Source organism: Tupaia chinensis, unplaced genomic scaffold, assembly GCF_000334495.1.
Source record: "Tupaia chinensis unplaced genomic scaffold, TupChi_1.0 Scaffold000041_1, whole genome shotgun sequence".
Taxonomy (NCBI): domain Eukaryota; kingdom Metazoa; phylum Chordata; class Mammalia; order Scandentia; family Tupaiidae; genus Tupaia; species Tupaia belangeri.
The window spans coordinates 560,873-574,728 of NW_006159496.1; the positions used below are offsets into that span (position 1 = coordinate 560,873).

The window sequence follows — 13,856 nt, forward strand, 5'->3', positions numbered from 1 at the left end:
TGTCTGTCGCGCAGTTTGTCAATAACGGGGACTACGAGTTTGCAAGGAAGGAATGGCCTGAATTCAGAGAACGGCTGGGCAGGGAGGAGAAGGTGAAAACTCGACTTTGTCTCTCCGGTGCAGGGGTTGTGGGCTTTCCAGGCAGTGAGAAGGACCTGAGAGGTGAAAGGGTTAGGGAGGGACTCATTAGGTGCAGTCAGGTTACAGACCCGGGCTCGGGGAGGACAGGGAGAAGGGAGGCGATCCAGCCCCGTCGGTCCGCATCAATTCCTGGCCGCCCCTCCGCCAGCCCAGGAGAAAGGCTGAGGTCTCAGCTGGGTGGGACTCACTTAGGCTGGCTACAGGGCTGAGCTCAGGCTCCTGACAAATATCTTGAACAAATGCCTTGTGACCTGTCTGTCGCTGACATCTTCTACAGCAGCAGTGACAGGCTCCGCGGCCGTCCCGGACACTCACTAAGCTCTGAAGCTCTCACGTTACTGTGGCTCGTGATCGGGACTAAGAAGGCAGCTTCTACCGCCACCGCTGCGTCGGAGACAGGTCATCTGAGCAAGCAGTGACTGGTTAATGGTTTTGAAGACTATTTTCCTGGACTGAGTCCCTGTTAACTCCTGAGACTCCATCGCGGTTAAGTAAGGGTACGGGGGACTCAACAGTGCCGTCGGAGGGACGGATCACTGGTATGTACGGAAACTCCGTCTCTCACAGCTGGTTACAGTGCCCGTCACACTCGCAGGGACGAGCCACGCCCTAGGCCGTGAAATCGTCTAAAGAAATTTAAACCGTTAAGGTAAATCATTCTGGCCCAAAGTGGCCCTGCGCTTGCTTTGGGTTCCACATCTGGGTCCCTCTGGATAAGCTGAAATCGTATCTGTTAGGCCGGCTCTTTTGCAAGCTGGGTACTGGGTTACAGCCAGTCATGCTGGCCACACTGCAGTCCCTCACACAGCCCGCCTTCCGCACCGTCTGTGCAGCCTCCTGGGCATGTGACCGGTGCTCTCCCTCACTCCCGCACTCTCGTTCCTGTGGGACACCCTCCCTCTGCACCGCACATGTCCCTCCCTTTCCCGTTCTGCCCTGTAGACCGCGGCTAGCCGTAGTCTCAGAAGCCACCTTACGGGGAGGCTGCCCAACTTAAATCACCCACCCTCTGCTTAAATAAACTCCGTTAAATTTTAATTTGTCTAAATTTGTTTCTAATAAAACGAAGAGAAATCACACAATGTCTACTCTCATATCACAGTGAAATTAAACTGGAAATCAGCAAGAGAAAGATACCTGGAAGATTCCAAAATATTCTGAGATTTAAAATCGTATTTCCAAATAACACCTGAGTCGGGGAAGAAATCTCAAGAGACAGTTTTGAAAAGTTCAAATTAAGTAAAAGCGAACATGTAACTTAGCAAAACTTGTAAGATGCAGAGAAAGCAGTGCTCAGATGTAAATTTACAGCACTGGGTGTACATATTAGAGAAGAAAGCTCTAAATTAAATAATCTAAACTTCCACTTCAGGAAACTAGAAAAAGACCAAATTAAATCTGAATAAGCAGAAGAAAATAAATTTTAAAAATCAGTACAGAAATCTATAAAATGGCTCTAAATGAAATAATCTAAACTCCCACTTCAGGAAACTAGAAAAAGAAGACCAAATTAAATCTGAATAAGCAGAAGAAAATAAATTTTAAAAATCAGTACAGAAATCTATAAAATGGAAATAGGAAATGAATAGAGGCAATCAATGAAAAGTTACTAACATCAGAAAAGAAGGCCGTCACTACGCATCCCATGGACTTCAAAGAACAAGCGAGGAAAACAACGATGCTCACAAATCTGACAACCCAGATGAAATGGAACATTTCTTTGAAAGACATAATCTGCCTGAGCTCACGCAAGAAGAAATAGAGAAGATAAATAGGCTTACATATATTAAAGAAATCCATAGTTAATAATCTTCCAAACAATGGAATTTTCAGCACACTCACACAACTCACCTGGAGTAATTTTCAAACTGCTGGGTCTGGGTCTCAAACTGTGCTTGGCCATGTGGGAATGCAGTGCCTTAACCACCATGCCACTTGCTGGCCCCAGATAAAGAGCATCGTTTTAAAAATCCTACAGCTAACATCATCCTTAGTGGTGAGAACCTTGACATTTTCTACTAACGTCAGGGACATGAGAAGAATGTCCCTCTCACCACTGCTTTTTAATAGCGTACTAAAAACCCTAGCTAATGCAATAAGACAAGAAAATAACAGGTGTACAGACTAGTTGGGCCAGCAGGTGCTGCAGAGGTTAAGGTGTTGGATGCCATACCGCCAACTGTGTAGTCTGAGTCCTGGATCCAGCAGCTTGAAAATCATGCTTGGTGCATGCCCAAAATAGTGAGAAGAGAAAGGAGGGGAAGGGACTGTGACATGACCATCTCTGGAGGGTGGGGGGTGATATCTCACCTTCCCCCTGCTCTCTCCCTTCTCTCTCTCTCTTGCTTGGTCTCACTCTGTCTCTAGCAAGCACACATGCTCTACAGCAAAAAAATAAAAATAAAAAAAAATAAAGGATACAGATGGAAAGGAAAAGTAAAATGATCTTTCTTGCAGGAGATATAATCATCTATGTAATGTAGAACATCTCAAAGAATCAGTCAAAAAGCTTCTGACACAAGCGGTTGCAGCAAAGATGCCAGACACAGTCAACACACAGAAGTCAGCCGCTCTCCAGCCTATCGGCAGCGAACAGGTGGGGTTTACAATGAAAAACACGCTCACATTAGCACTCCCAAAAGTAAATACTCAGGTATAAATCTAACAAAGCACGTGCAAGAGCTATGTAAGGAAAAGGCCAGGACTCCGAGGAGAGAAATCAAAGAACTAAACAAATGGAGAGAGATTTCCTGTTCCCACGGAGGAAGTTCCAAGGCATGTTGCGAAGTGAAAGAAGCCGAATACCCCCCGTGTGGCTGCCTGGAAAGGAAGGACTGAAGGAGCCGGCAGAGGGACCAGTGTCTGCTAGGAGTTAGAGCAGAGGCGGGATGAACAGGTGAAACGAGCCTTCCGGACAGTGACTCTTCTGTGTGACGTTCTCATGGCGCACACCTGTCAGCAAGCCTTTGCTTTTTCCTTCTCTTTGGAGAGGTTTTTGCTATAGGGCGTGTGCGCTCGCCAGACAGACAGAGAGACAGAGAGACAGAGAGACAGAAAGGGAGAAATCACCCCCTAGGGGGGATGGCCACGCTGCAATCCCTTCTCCTCCGTTCTCCTCTTGGGATCTTAGGCACGCATGCACACACACCTGGCCTGAGTTTTAAGCCACCGGGTCCGGGGACTTGAACCACGGTTGACTACATGGGAGTCCAGCGACACAGCCATTATGCTAACTGCTGGTCCCTCAGTAAGCCTTTGCCACAACCCACAGAGTGGGCAGCACCAAGAGGAACCCTGATATAAGCTATGGACTCAGTGCAATGCTGCGTCCCACAGGTCCCCCGGGGCCTTACTACCATGGGGAGGCTGGGCGGTGGGAGCGGGGGTATGGAAATCTCTGTGCCTTCTGTTCAGTTTGGCTGGGAAACTGAAGTCTCTAAAAAGAACGTCCGTTATAAAAATCTAAAGCACTGTAGAACAAAAGTGAACAGACATGGCACAGCTCACAAACACTGGGAACAGGTCAGACGCAAGCATCCGTCACGGGTACCCATGTATGTGAAGTTCAAGAACAACCCGTGGTGGTGTCGGAGCGGGGAGGGCGTGGCAGTGGGCGGGGCAGAGGAGTGCTGCATCTGTGCTGTTTCTTAGCTGGGTTCTGATTATTGGGATATGCTCTCTGATAATCAATAAGATGCACAATTACGATTAGTGGATTTTAACTATGTCGTGCCATATTTAGCTAAAAACATTTTCATTTGTTTTGTTTGTTCTTAGCTCCCCCCCCATAGGATGTGTGTACTCACTGGACAGAGACAGAGACAGTGAGAAGGAAGGTGAGAAATCACCCCTTGGGGGATGGCCGTGCCACAATCCCTTCTCCTCCATTCTCCTCCTGGGACTCTGAGCACGTACACAGACACAACTGCTGTGATTTTCAAGCTGCTGGGTCTCGGACTCAAACTGGGGTAGGCCATGGGGAGTCCAGGGCCTTAACCGACATGCCACTTTCTGGTCCTGTTTTGTTCTAAACCACAGTCCGTTCAGCATGGGCAGTCAGGGCACACCTGGAATGCTGCATTCGGTCCCCACACGGCTCTGAAGGGACACCACATCGAGGACGCCTACCATCATGTGGATGGTCGTGAAGGCCAGGAAAGGGGGGATTGCTGGGCTGAGGAGTCTGAGCCCTGCACCCGAGGTCGTGTCCTTCAGCTTTCCGCCATGCCCACACCGAAGAGCCGAGTTTATCCTGGTTACTGGAAGGGTGGGTCCCAACCGAGGGCTCCTGCCACGCCTGCGCATCAGGGACTTTGTCACCACGTCTAGTGTTAGGCAGGGCCAGCCTGCTCCTCACGGAACCACCAGCAACACGAGCGTCCCGTGCTAAGTTAGGAGGGGCTTACGCTGAGGCAGGAACTCTCCCTCCTGAGAAGGTGGAGGCGCCTGCTGGTAAAGGCAGTCACCCTCCGACCCGGCTCGGGGACCCAGCGGGAATGCTGGCTTCATAAGGAAGGCCACGGGTTCAGTTCCCCGGCTGACCTGCATGTGCTGTGCACCATGATGGCGTGGCTGGGACGGATGGGGGACAAGGGTTGTGACATGAGACCCCACTGAGGGTGCTGCTCTGTCTCTGTCTCTCCCTGTCATAGAACAAATAAACACTAAAGAGAGAGAGAGAGAGAGCGAGCAAGCAGAGCTGGCCAGCACCAAACCTAACGCAAGCACATTAAACCCCTGCCCCCCGCCTGCTGTAACGAGTGTGGCCCAGCACCGGCGCACCGGACGCTGTGCCCAGGGAGGCCAGCGGGCAGGCAGAGTCGGGCTGGGAGCCGCAGTCCCATGTGGCCGGCTGCGCCAGGGGGCACCTGCAGCAAGTGTCTGACCTGCTCAGGTAGCAATGGGGTGACCCTGGCTCCCACAGCCAGCTGGGACCTCAGGTGGTGGTGGGCTGTCCCAGTTACTGGGCACCTACTTCGTGTGGAGATTACGGGGTGCAGAGAACCGGCCACTCTATACATACAAATAAGTGACTACCTTTGCCCAAGGCTGCAGAGGAAGGTCCCCCACAGCTCTGCCTCTAGCCCGAACTTGCACGGGAGGGCCAGACTCCAGGGGGATGCCCGGGTGAGTGCTAGGCAACAGAAGTGTCCACTCCAGCGGGACGGGGCTACCAGCGTGCAGGCTGCTGTGTTCCAGGAGCTGCCACGTCTCCAGACCTCAAGGCAGGACCAGGAAAAACATCGGCTGATTTCGTGGCTGATTTATTACCGTGATCCAAAATCCTGGAGCCGAAGCATGCAGGATGAGGACGGAGAAGTCCCGACCGTGCGGCCTCTGCCATGTGAGAGACTCCCTCCTCCAAACACTGACTGGGCTTCCTGCAGAACGAGGCCCTGCTGAGGACCACGTGGGGTGGACACCTGTGCCCCTGGCCTACTCTGCGTGGGCTCCGACAGGGCCCACGTTTCCTGGAGAGGGGCAGACAGTAAGTACCCCAGACTCGCCACCCACTTCCCACTCTGCCGTCACAGTGGGAAGCAGTCAGAGGCATGCACGGATGAGTGTGGCTGTGCACCACCAATAAATCTCTACGGTAGGTAGCAGGCAGGATTCGGCAGGTGAGCCCCGGTCCATCGGCCCTTGCTCGATGTAGGCAAGTGAATGAAGCCCGAGCAGACACCTCGCCAGGAGTCAGGCGAGGCAGACAAGTGTCCGGACCAATACGGCAACATTCAAGGATTTTATGAATGAAACTTGCTTCCACCACACGACTCCACTTTCAGAGGAAGGGTTTCATTGTCAGGTTTCGTGTCGAGTCCGCATTGCTCACGGTGGGCCAAGAAACTCCCATATGCTGTCTTCCCCAGTCCCTGGTATTTCCAAGGTTTGAAAGTGCACCAAATGCCATTGCCATATGGCAGTGGCTCTCCTCCATCTCTGGTGGTCTCAGGGGGTCCTAAGTGATTGTAAGTCTGGGCTACGAACATGAAGAGGTTATGGAATGCCTCTATTGCCTCTCTTCCCGAGGCTTAGCTGCCAATACGTGTGCAAAGGACTCTGGTGAGAGCCAGTCCCGGCAGCCTTGGGGCCTTTAAACTGCATTTGAAATTCACCCTCCTGCCTCCCCCGAAGCTGCGCCTTCATATCCACCTGGAGGAAGGGAGGGCTGCACACACGGACGGGCCCTGTGAAGAACAGGAGCTGGGGCAGAGCTGACCTCGACCTCCCGTCCCTTGCAGGTGCCCCTGCAGGAGGCCGGCGGAGCGCACGGTCCCCTGACACCACTCGGAACACACACTTCAGCAAATGTCACGGCTCAGAGGCTGAGCACTATCCAAGGTCACTGAGAACCATGGGCGTCCCTTCGGCCACTCCAGATAAGCCAATGCCCTTATTTTCAAACCAGTGTCTGATATCTGACCCCACTAAGGGAGCCGTGTGGAAATACAGCTCATCGAACGTCCGGAAAGGCCCCCGAGGGGCCATGGGCAGGCACGAGCTCTGCGCTCCTGGACGCTCTCACCCTGCAGCCACGCAGGCTCAAGGAGCAGTGAGGAGCTGGCACCCAGAGCGCCCCTCAGCATACCAGCCGCCTCTGCCACTGGGTCACCTGTGGGCTGGCTGTTCCCGGTCTCCCGGTTGCAGCTTGGCTGTGACCACCGGACACGCAGCAAGGCTGGCCACAGACGGAGCAGGGTGTTCAAACCACTCTGCTCTGCAGGAAGGAGGGATGGTGAGAAAGGGAACTGCTCCAAAACTCCCTCAGCCTTCTGTCGTAGAAACAACACAGAACTGTGCCTGGTGCGGCCTGCCCTGTCGGGGTGGCTCTGTAAGGAATCACGGGCTGCTGTTTATTCCACACATACACACGCACACGCACACACACAGAGCAGGCAGCCTGTGTCCGCCTGCCAGGCCTGCCTCCCAGCTCCCCTGGCTCCCGCTCTGGACTAGCGGCTGTGTGGGCCTCGGACACTCCAAGTGGGGCAGAGGCAGACCTCCCAGGGGTCTCAGGGCAGAGGGGAAGCTGCAGCCACAGCGTGGGCCCTGGGAGGAAGAGGTCAGAGGTCAGATTCACACCCTCTCAGTACTTGGGCTCCCCTCACTGTGCACATGCACATGCGTACACACACAACCACACACTCAGCCATGGTGCCCCCTGGCCATGTACATATAAACGCCACATCTCAGGAGGAGCTGGAGCTGTGAGTGTGGGGGCCCCATCACAGCAGGCAGCACCCCCTGCAGAGAGCTGATGAGCTAAGGCTGTGCTGGGGGAGGAGTGTCCAGGGTCTGGGGAGACATGACCAGGGCTTTGGGCATAAGAGAGCCAGCCAGGAGGCCTGGGGGCTGGGCATAGAGGACACCAGTGGTAAAACAGGGCTAGAGTGGGCGCAGGGCTGGTCAGGTGGGGGCCTACAGGGCCCACCTGTGTGGTCTAGGTGGAGATGAGGCACGAGAAGAGCTCTGAGAGGGCACCTGGCACCAGCTGGGAAGGCGACGTGAGCCACCATGGAGGCTGGGCTGGACTGGGGCAGGTCCCCAGGCCAGGGTGGCTATGGGGAGAGGAGCGCACATCCTGCACAGGTTTTAAAAATACCATCTGACAGGGGTCAGCCGGTGTGCAGTAGTTAAGGCACTGGACTTCCAAAGTGGTCCACCATGGTTCGAGTCCCGGACCCTGTGGCTCAAAACTCATGACGGGTGCGTGTGCATATGTACCCAAAATCCTGAGAGGAGAATGAGGGAGAAGGAACAGTGGTGTGGCCATTCCCCCGGGAGATGATTTCTCGCTTTCTCTCTCTCTGTTCCTCCAGTGAGTACACACACCCTATAGCAAAAATCCCTCAAAAAGAAAAGAAGGGCATTAGACATATCGCAAACTTTGTCTGCAAATCGAAGCTGCTTCTGTGCCGTTTCCCTAAAGAAGGGCTGGGCTAGGGCTCCCTGCAGTCACCGGGCTGCCTCCCCTCCCCCGGTGTGTGTTCCGCAAAGTTAGTGCCTGTTGAAAGCGCCCCCTCCAGGGCAGGCGCAGTGGGTGCACAGAGTTGGCCCCTGGCCCGATTGGAGGAATCCCCAGGAAGGAGCCAGCCCTTGGAGTTTCAGGGGAAAGTGGCCCTCGCAGGGTGCTCAGGAGGAGAGAGTGATTAGGAGTGACCAGTGTCCAGGCTCATCCTGCTTTAACTCGTGGGTATAGAAAGGGTAGGAAGCAGAAGTCACCAGCCTGCAGCCCGAGGATGTCAGGTCCCTTTAGGAAGCAGTGCAGGAGACCAGGGTCACCAGCTAGCTTGGTCGGCCAGTGGCACGACCTGCAAGGGACAGTGGCCTTCACGTGGGCCGAGCTGACAGCACACCTGGACAATCCAGACAGCCACGAAGCAGGGGTGCGGCCTGGCCTGCACTGCCCGGCTCCCTGTGCGTCTGGGTCTCAGGAGGACAGCTGTGGCCCGGGGTGTTCCAGGTGGATGTGAGAAGTGACCGCACCGCCTGTCAGCCTGCCACTTCCCGGAACGGCAAGGCAGGAGGGCGTATGTGTTGCAGTGCTATTTTGAGCGAGGTTCCTCACCCGCCTTGCTCGCGGGATCTTACCGTCAGCTCCACCTCAGTTAGAAAAGAGACGCAAAGGCCAAGCAATGCCCCGCCACCGTGCGCTGAAGGAGAGAGGAGCGGCTGAATCCATGTGCACCCGGCTCCAGGGCCAAACTCGGCCTGGCTTCATTTTTATCCAGTAAGTCTGTCCCCAGATCAGAAGAGCAGTTTGGGATTTACGCTAGGTGCTTCACAAAGGAGGAACTCCTGTGCGGTAGAGAAAGGGACCAAACATTCGGCAGGAAAGAAGGTCCCACCGAAGGGCTGTAGGGAGACACAGGCAGAATGGAAGCCTGACTGCGTCCGAACAAACGTGGGTGGCTGCAGAGGCGCCCCGCACCGGAGTATGCGGCTGCACCCACATGGGGAAGACGGGTTCTCCTCCCGGGGCCACCCCGAGCACGCCGGGCCTCCGCGTGTACCTGTGATCCAGGTACTCGCCAGAACTCGGCATGACGGCTCCTCTGGCGGCATGTCTCTCTCATGGAATAAAGAAACTGAAAACCGGGGTGGGGTCAGGCTCAAGGCCTCCCTTCGGCTTTGCAGGGGTGGGAGTGGGCAGGGGCATGTGGGATGAGGAGCAGACGCCGCAGTGGCTGCGACCACCATGCCCGTGGCTTTGCTGGTGGCACACACGGTGGGGGTTTGGGCCACGTGGCGTGCCCTGTCCCTGCTGCCATCAGGTACAAGAGGAATTCCATCTTGGCCAGGACTGCAGAGAAACCTGGGTCCCGGAGGGCTCAGGCGCTGCAGGGTGGGCTCCCTGAGGGGCAGCAGCTCGACAGCACACCCAGCTGGCTGGTCAGGGGATGGCTCCTCACGCGCTCCAAGAGCAGGGGCTTGGCAAGCGTGCACCGGGTGGCTGGCTGGGAATGGGACAACGTAACTCCCACCTGTGAGCCGCCCACCTCAGCTCTTCCCTGCACCTGGCAGTCCTCCAGGCCCGACAGCAGGCGTGCTGGACATCAGCCCGAGGTGCTCCCAGCCAGGAGGGCCGTGTCCTCTGAACGCCCACAGCTCGCTAGGGTCCCAGCTGCCAGCCACTGCCCACCAGATCCAGCCCCTCCGTGTGGACCTGGAAGGCTGTGGGCACAAAGGCCTCTCCTCAGAGGCCAGCGGACGGAGCTCGGGACTGTTCTTCCTACCTGCCATGTTTTCGTTCTCATGTGCCCAGATTTGGGGAGTGAGGATACTAAGAAATTTTTTTTTTTTTTGGAGAGATTTTCACTACAGGGCGCGTGCGCTCGCCAGACAGACAGAGAGAGACACAGAGACAGAAAGCGAGAAATCACCCCCCAGAGGGGATGGTCACGCCGCAATCCCTTCTCCTCCATTCTCCTCTCGGGATCTTGGGCACGCACGCACACGCGCCCGGCGTGAGTTTTAAGCCACCGGGTCCAGGACGCGAACCGCGGTCGACTACGTGGGAGTCCAGCGACATAGCCATTACGCTAACTGCTGGTTCCCAAGGATACTAAGAAATTTTGAAATCTCTCTCTCTCTCTTTTTTTTTTCTTTTTTTCTGCTTTACAAAAAATTGTTATTCGTTCACTTCTTAAATAAAACAAAGACTTTGGTTTCAAACTGACTTTAATTAATGCCATTTTGACAAGATATTCCCACACCAGGGGGGAATATCTTGCTTTGAGCCGCCTCCTCCAAGCCTTTTTACCTCACCAACCCCACCACCTTGACGCCTTCTGGAGGGCAGTAACTGCGGTTTCCAGAGCATCCTCCAGAGAGGAGCCAGACAGAAAGGACATTTTCTGGGGACAAAAGCAAGCAGCATCACCCAGGGACGCCAGTGCCCCGGGGATGTGATCTGGGGAGGCTGCAGACCCACCCGTATGCCTGTCAGCTGCATACCAGGCCTGGGTCCCACACGGGAGGAAGACGCCCCCACGTCAGGGCAGCCTGGGAAGGGGACACAGAGCAGATTGGCACATGAGGAGCTGCCCGTGTCCTTCAGGGCCTTCACGCAGAGGTGCAGACCAAGGGCACTCGGGGGACTGGCTGGCTCTTCCCCGCCAGCTCTGTGAGGTCAAGGAGGAGAGCTGGTAGACAGGAAGGGCTTGTCCAACGTGCTGGGACATCGCCCTGCGAATTCTGGGGAGAGTCAGGTCCAGGGGTTTCTAAATCTCCACATTAACACATGGGGGTCTAGGAAAGATGTTCGCAGAAGGACCTCTGTGACCTGATAGGAGGTGGAGAGTCCCAGAGCCCGTCCCCACGCCTGGTGCCTCTGCTTCTCACTCTCAGTTCAAAGGTCACATTGCAGAGGGCCCAGTGCCTCACCCCACCTCAGTGGTGACGCTCCCTGCTGCATTTTCATAGCTCCCCCAGGATTCATGTACTGAAAGCTGACTGCATGGTGAAGGTATTAGGAGGGCAGAGAGCTAACGTGAATGTCGTTAAGATGAAACCTTCGGAAGATGGTCAGGGTCAGATGTCATCAGCTGGCCCAGTCCTGGTCGCTGTACAGCAAGAGCACACAGTGGGGTGGGGAGCGAAGGATGATGGTGACACAGCAGCAAGACTGACCTACATGGGGCGGTCCCCGGTTCGCAACGAGGGCCCCCCTCCAAGTACCTTGGGTATGCGCGAGCCTGTGACCCAGGGCCGAGGGGGCCTGGGGTGAGCACAGCACTGGGGCCTGCTGCAACTCTGCCTGCCATGGAAGAATAAAGGAACGGTCTACGTTTTAAAAAAGAAGAGGACTAAGAGTTGTGTGGACACAGACATGTGTGTTCCTGCCGTACGACAATCTGTGTGCTTTGGGACTCTGCGGACCCCCCAGCGAGACCCCCCCACACGTGGCCCATGACTTGGGACAACTGAAAAATAAGTTAAAGGGCCTTCTGTTCTTTAAAAACCACAGCCCAGCAGGTGGCATGGTGGTTAAGGTGCCGGATTCCCAACACGGCCAAGTGTGGTTCAAGTCCCAAACCCAGCAGCCTGAACCATGCTGAGCGTGTGTGTGTCTGAAATCCCAAGATGAGAATGGAGCAGGGAGTGTGGTGTGGCCATGTCCCCTAGTGGGTGATTTTTCCCTCTCTCTGTCTCTCCAGCAAGTGCAGGTACCCTATGGCAGAAACTCCCCCGCAAAAAAAAAAAAAAACACCCAAAAAAAAAAAAAAAAAAAAAAAAAAAAAAAAATCCTCACTCTGGTATTTATTAGCCACACAACTAACGAAGACACACACCCACCTAGGGTGGACAGACTGACGCCTCAGAACATGCCACCCATAGGCCGAGCCTAAGCCTGCAGAGCTAGACCCTCCTCCGAGGATGCTGTTAACGCTCTTTGTAAACAGCAGAAAGTCGGGCCTATCCGTGTTCTGGCGCCTCCATGTGCCTGCCTGCCTGCCTGCCGGGGGACGCGAGGCAGCCCGCTGTTCTGTGAAACCACCTCTGAACATGGCTTCTTGCCTCCCTGACAGCACTTCAGGCCGCCCTCCAGACACCACCCCGTCCCGGCACCTTTCTGTGGGATAAATGGGCAAATCCCTTGGTCCTTTTGTCCGGGGGCTCTGGTGTCGCTTCAGAGCTGAGCGTCTTGGACAGAGGCCGTGGAATGGAGCAGGTCACGCTGCGACAGCAGAGAAGACCGCAGGGTCCACAGCTGCATGCTCAGGGCGAGCTGTCCTGCCCCCAGGCCTCTTGTGAAGGCCCCCTGTTAGGGGTAGCCATGGCAGGGAGGGGTCGGGCCCAACCAGACCCAGGATCAGGTCCCTGTCCTCAATAACAAGTGACAGCACCAGCAGCCAGAGTCTACTGGGCAGAGAAGCAAGCAAGGTGGGGTTCTGCCTGGGAAGTCTGAACTCCAGCCCTGAGAGGGAGCTGGCAGAGGGAGGGAGCCGGGCCGGGGCTTCCTGGGAAGCGCATCAGCCAGATGACAGTGGGAATTAGCATCAGAACACCTTGATGAAAGGAAGGAAGAACAGGCTGAGTTCCTGAATGAAAAATAGATTACTCACTGTCAGGCTGAACAATAGAAGCAGACATAAATAGCAGCCCTGCGCAGGACATGCCAATTCTACTCCAAATGCTGTGTGCAGGCTCCTGCAGCCCTCCAGAGAGCGGTGCCAGGGCCGAGTGTGTGCCCGCCGAGCAGATGGGGATGGAGGGAGACGGGGGAGGGGGCGGTGGAGGGTGACAATGGCCTCTCAGTGAGGGAGGAATGTGGCTTTCGAGCCAGAGATCCATGCAGGAGTCCAGCTCCCTTATACACAACTGCGTGTACGGGTGGAGGGAGGGTGGGGAAACACGGGACAGGGATGGAAAGGCGCAGGGGGCTTGGGCTGCCTGCTTGGAGAAGTGGCCTGCCTGAGCTTGAGTTCCCCTGAGAGAACAAGGCTCCGACATCTCCCCCAGAACCGCAGGCAGTCCTGCAGATAAAGCGGCCTGCTGGCCAAGCACTCAGGGCAGGGGCTGACCGGGGGCTGCCAGGGGTCCAGAGCCAGGCACTGGGCGCTGCTGGTTCCACTGGGCTCTGCTGACCAGCACTACGCAGCCATTCCCAGGAGGCTGACCCGCTCACCGGAGCCGACTCACCGCTGCCTGGTCCGTCCTGCGCCCAGGCGCCTAGAGGGTGGGCTGTGATGTGCCATTTGGGGGCCGCTGTCACTCCCCTGTGCACTGAGCGGGCTCTCAGCCCTGACTGTCCTGACAGGCTGCTCTTACAGGGTCCCGTGGGTCCCAGAAGGAGACAGTCCATCATACCCGCGTCAAGGCTCATAGCCACGACTCAGGCTGACGGTGGCTCCCATGGCTCCCCCTGAATTGAGCCCGTGGGCCGCTCTCAGTGGAGTGGAGCCACAGGCGTGTGCTGTCCCTACTCGTGGAGGAGGGGGACACGGCACCACCTGACCAGGCCCCCTGGAAGAGGGTGCTGCCTGCTTCAGTTCCCCGGCCAGGAAGGGGGTGGCGGGGCTGCCTGGGTTCGCCTTACCTTGGTGAAGGTCAGACAGTCCTTGTCTTGGTCCTTGTCCTTCAGCTCGAAATCATAAAGTGCTTTGCCCTGGGGCGGGACGGGCGGCAGCGGCCGGATGCACTGCACGTAGCTGGCCGGCAGGAAGCCGTGCGCGCCGTGCAGCTCGCCGTGGTACCAGTGCTCGTCCACC

At 55.9% G+C, this 13,856-nt stretch overlaps 1 protein-coding gene across 1 annotated transcript in view; it reads right to left on the bottom strand.

The window, feature by feature from the left end:
* SH3RF3 (SH3 domain containing ring finger 3) overlaps positions 1-13,856 on the bottom strand; it is a gene marked incomplete in the record, with an annotated part of 355,159 nt that overhangs the window by 130,324 nt on the left and 210,979 nt on the right. The window contains 1 exon segment of the mRNA XM_027772894.1: positions 13,685-13,856. Within this exon segment, the coding sequence (XP_027628695.1) occupies positions 13,685-13,856 (172 nt within the window).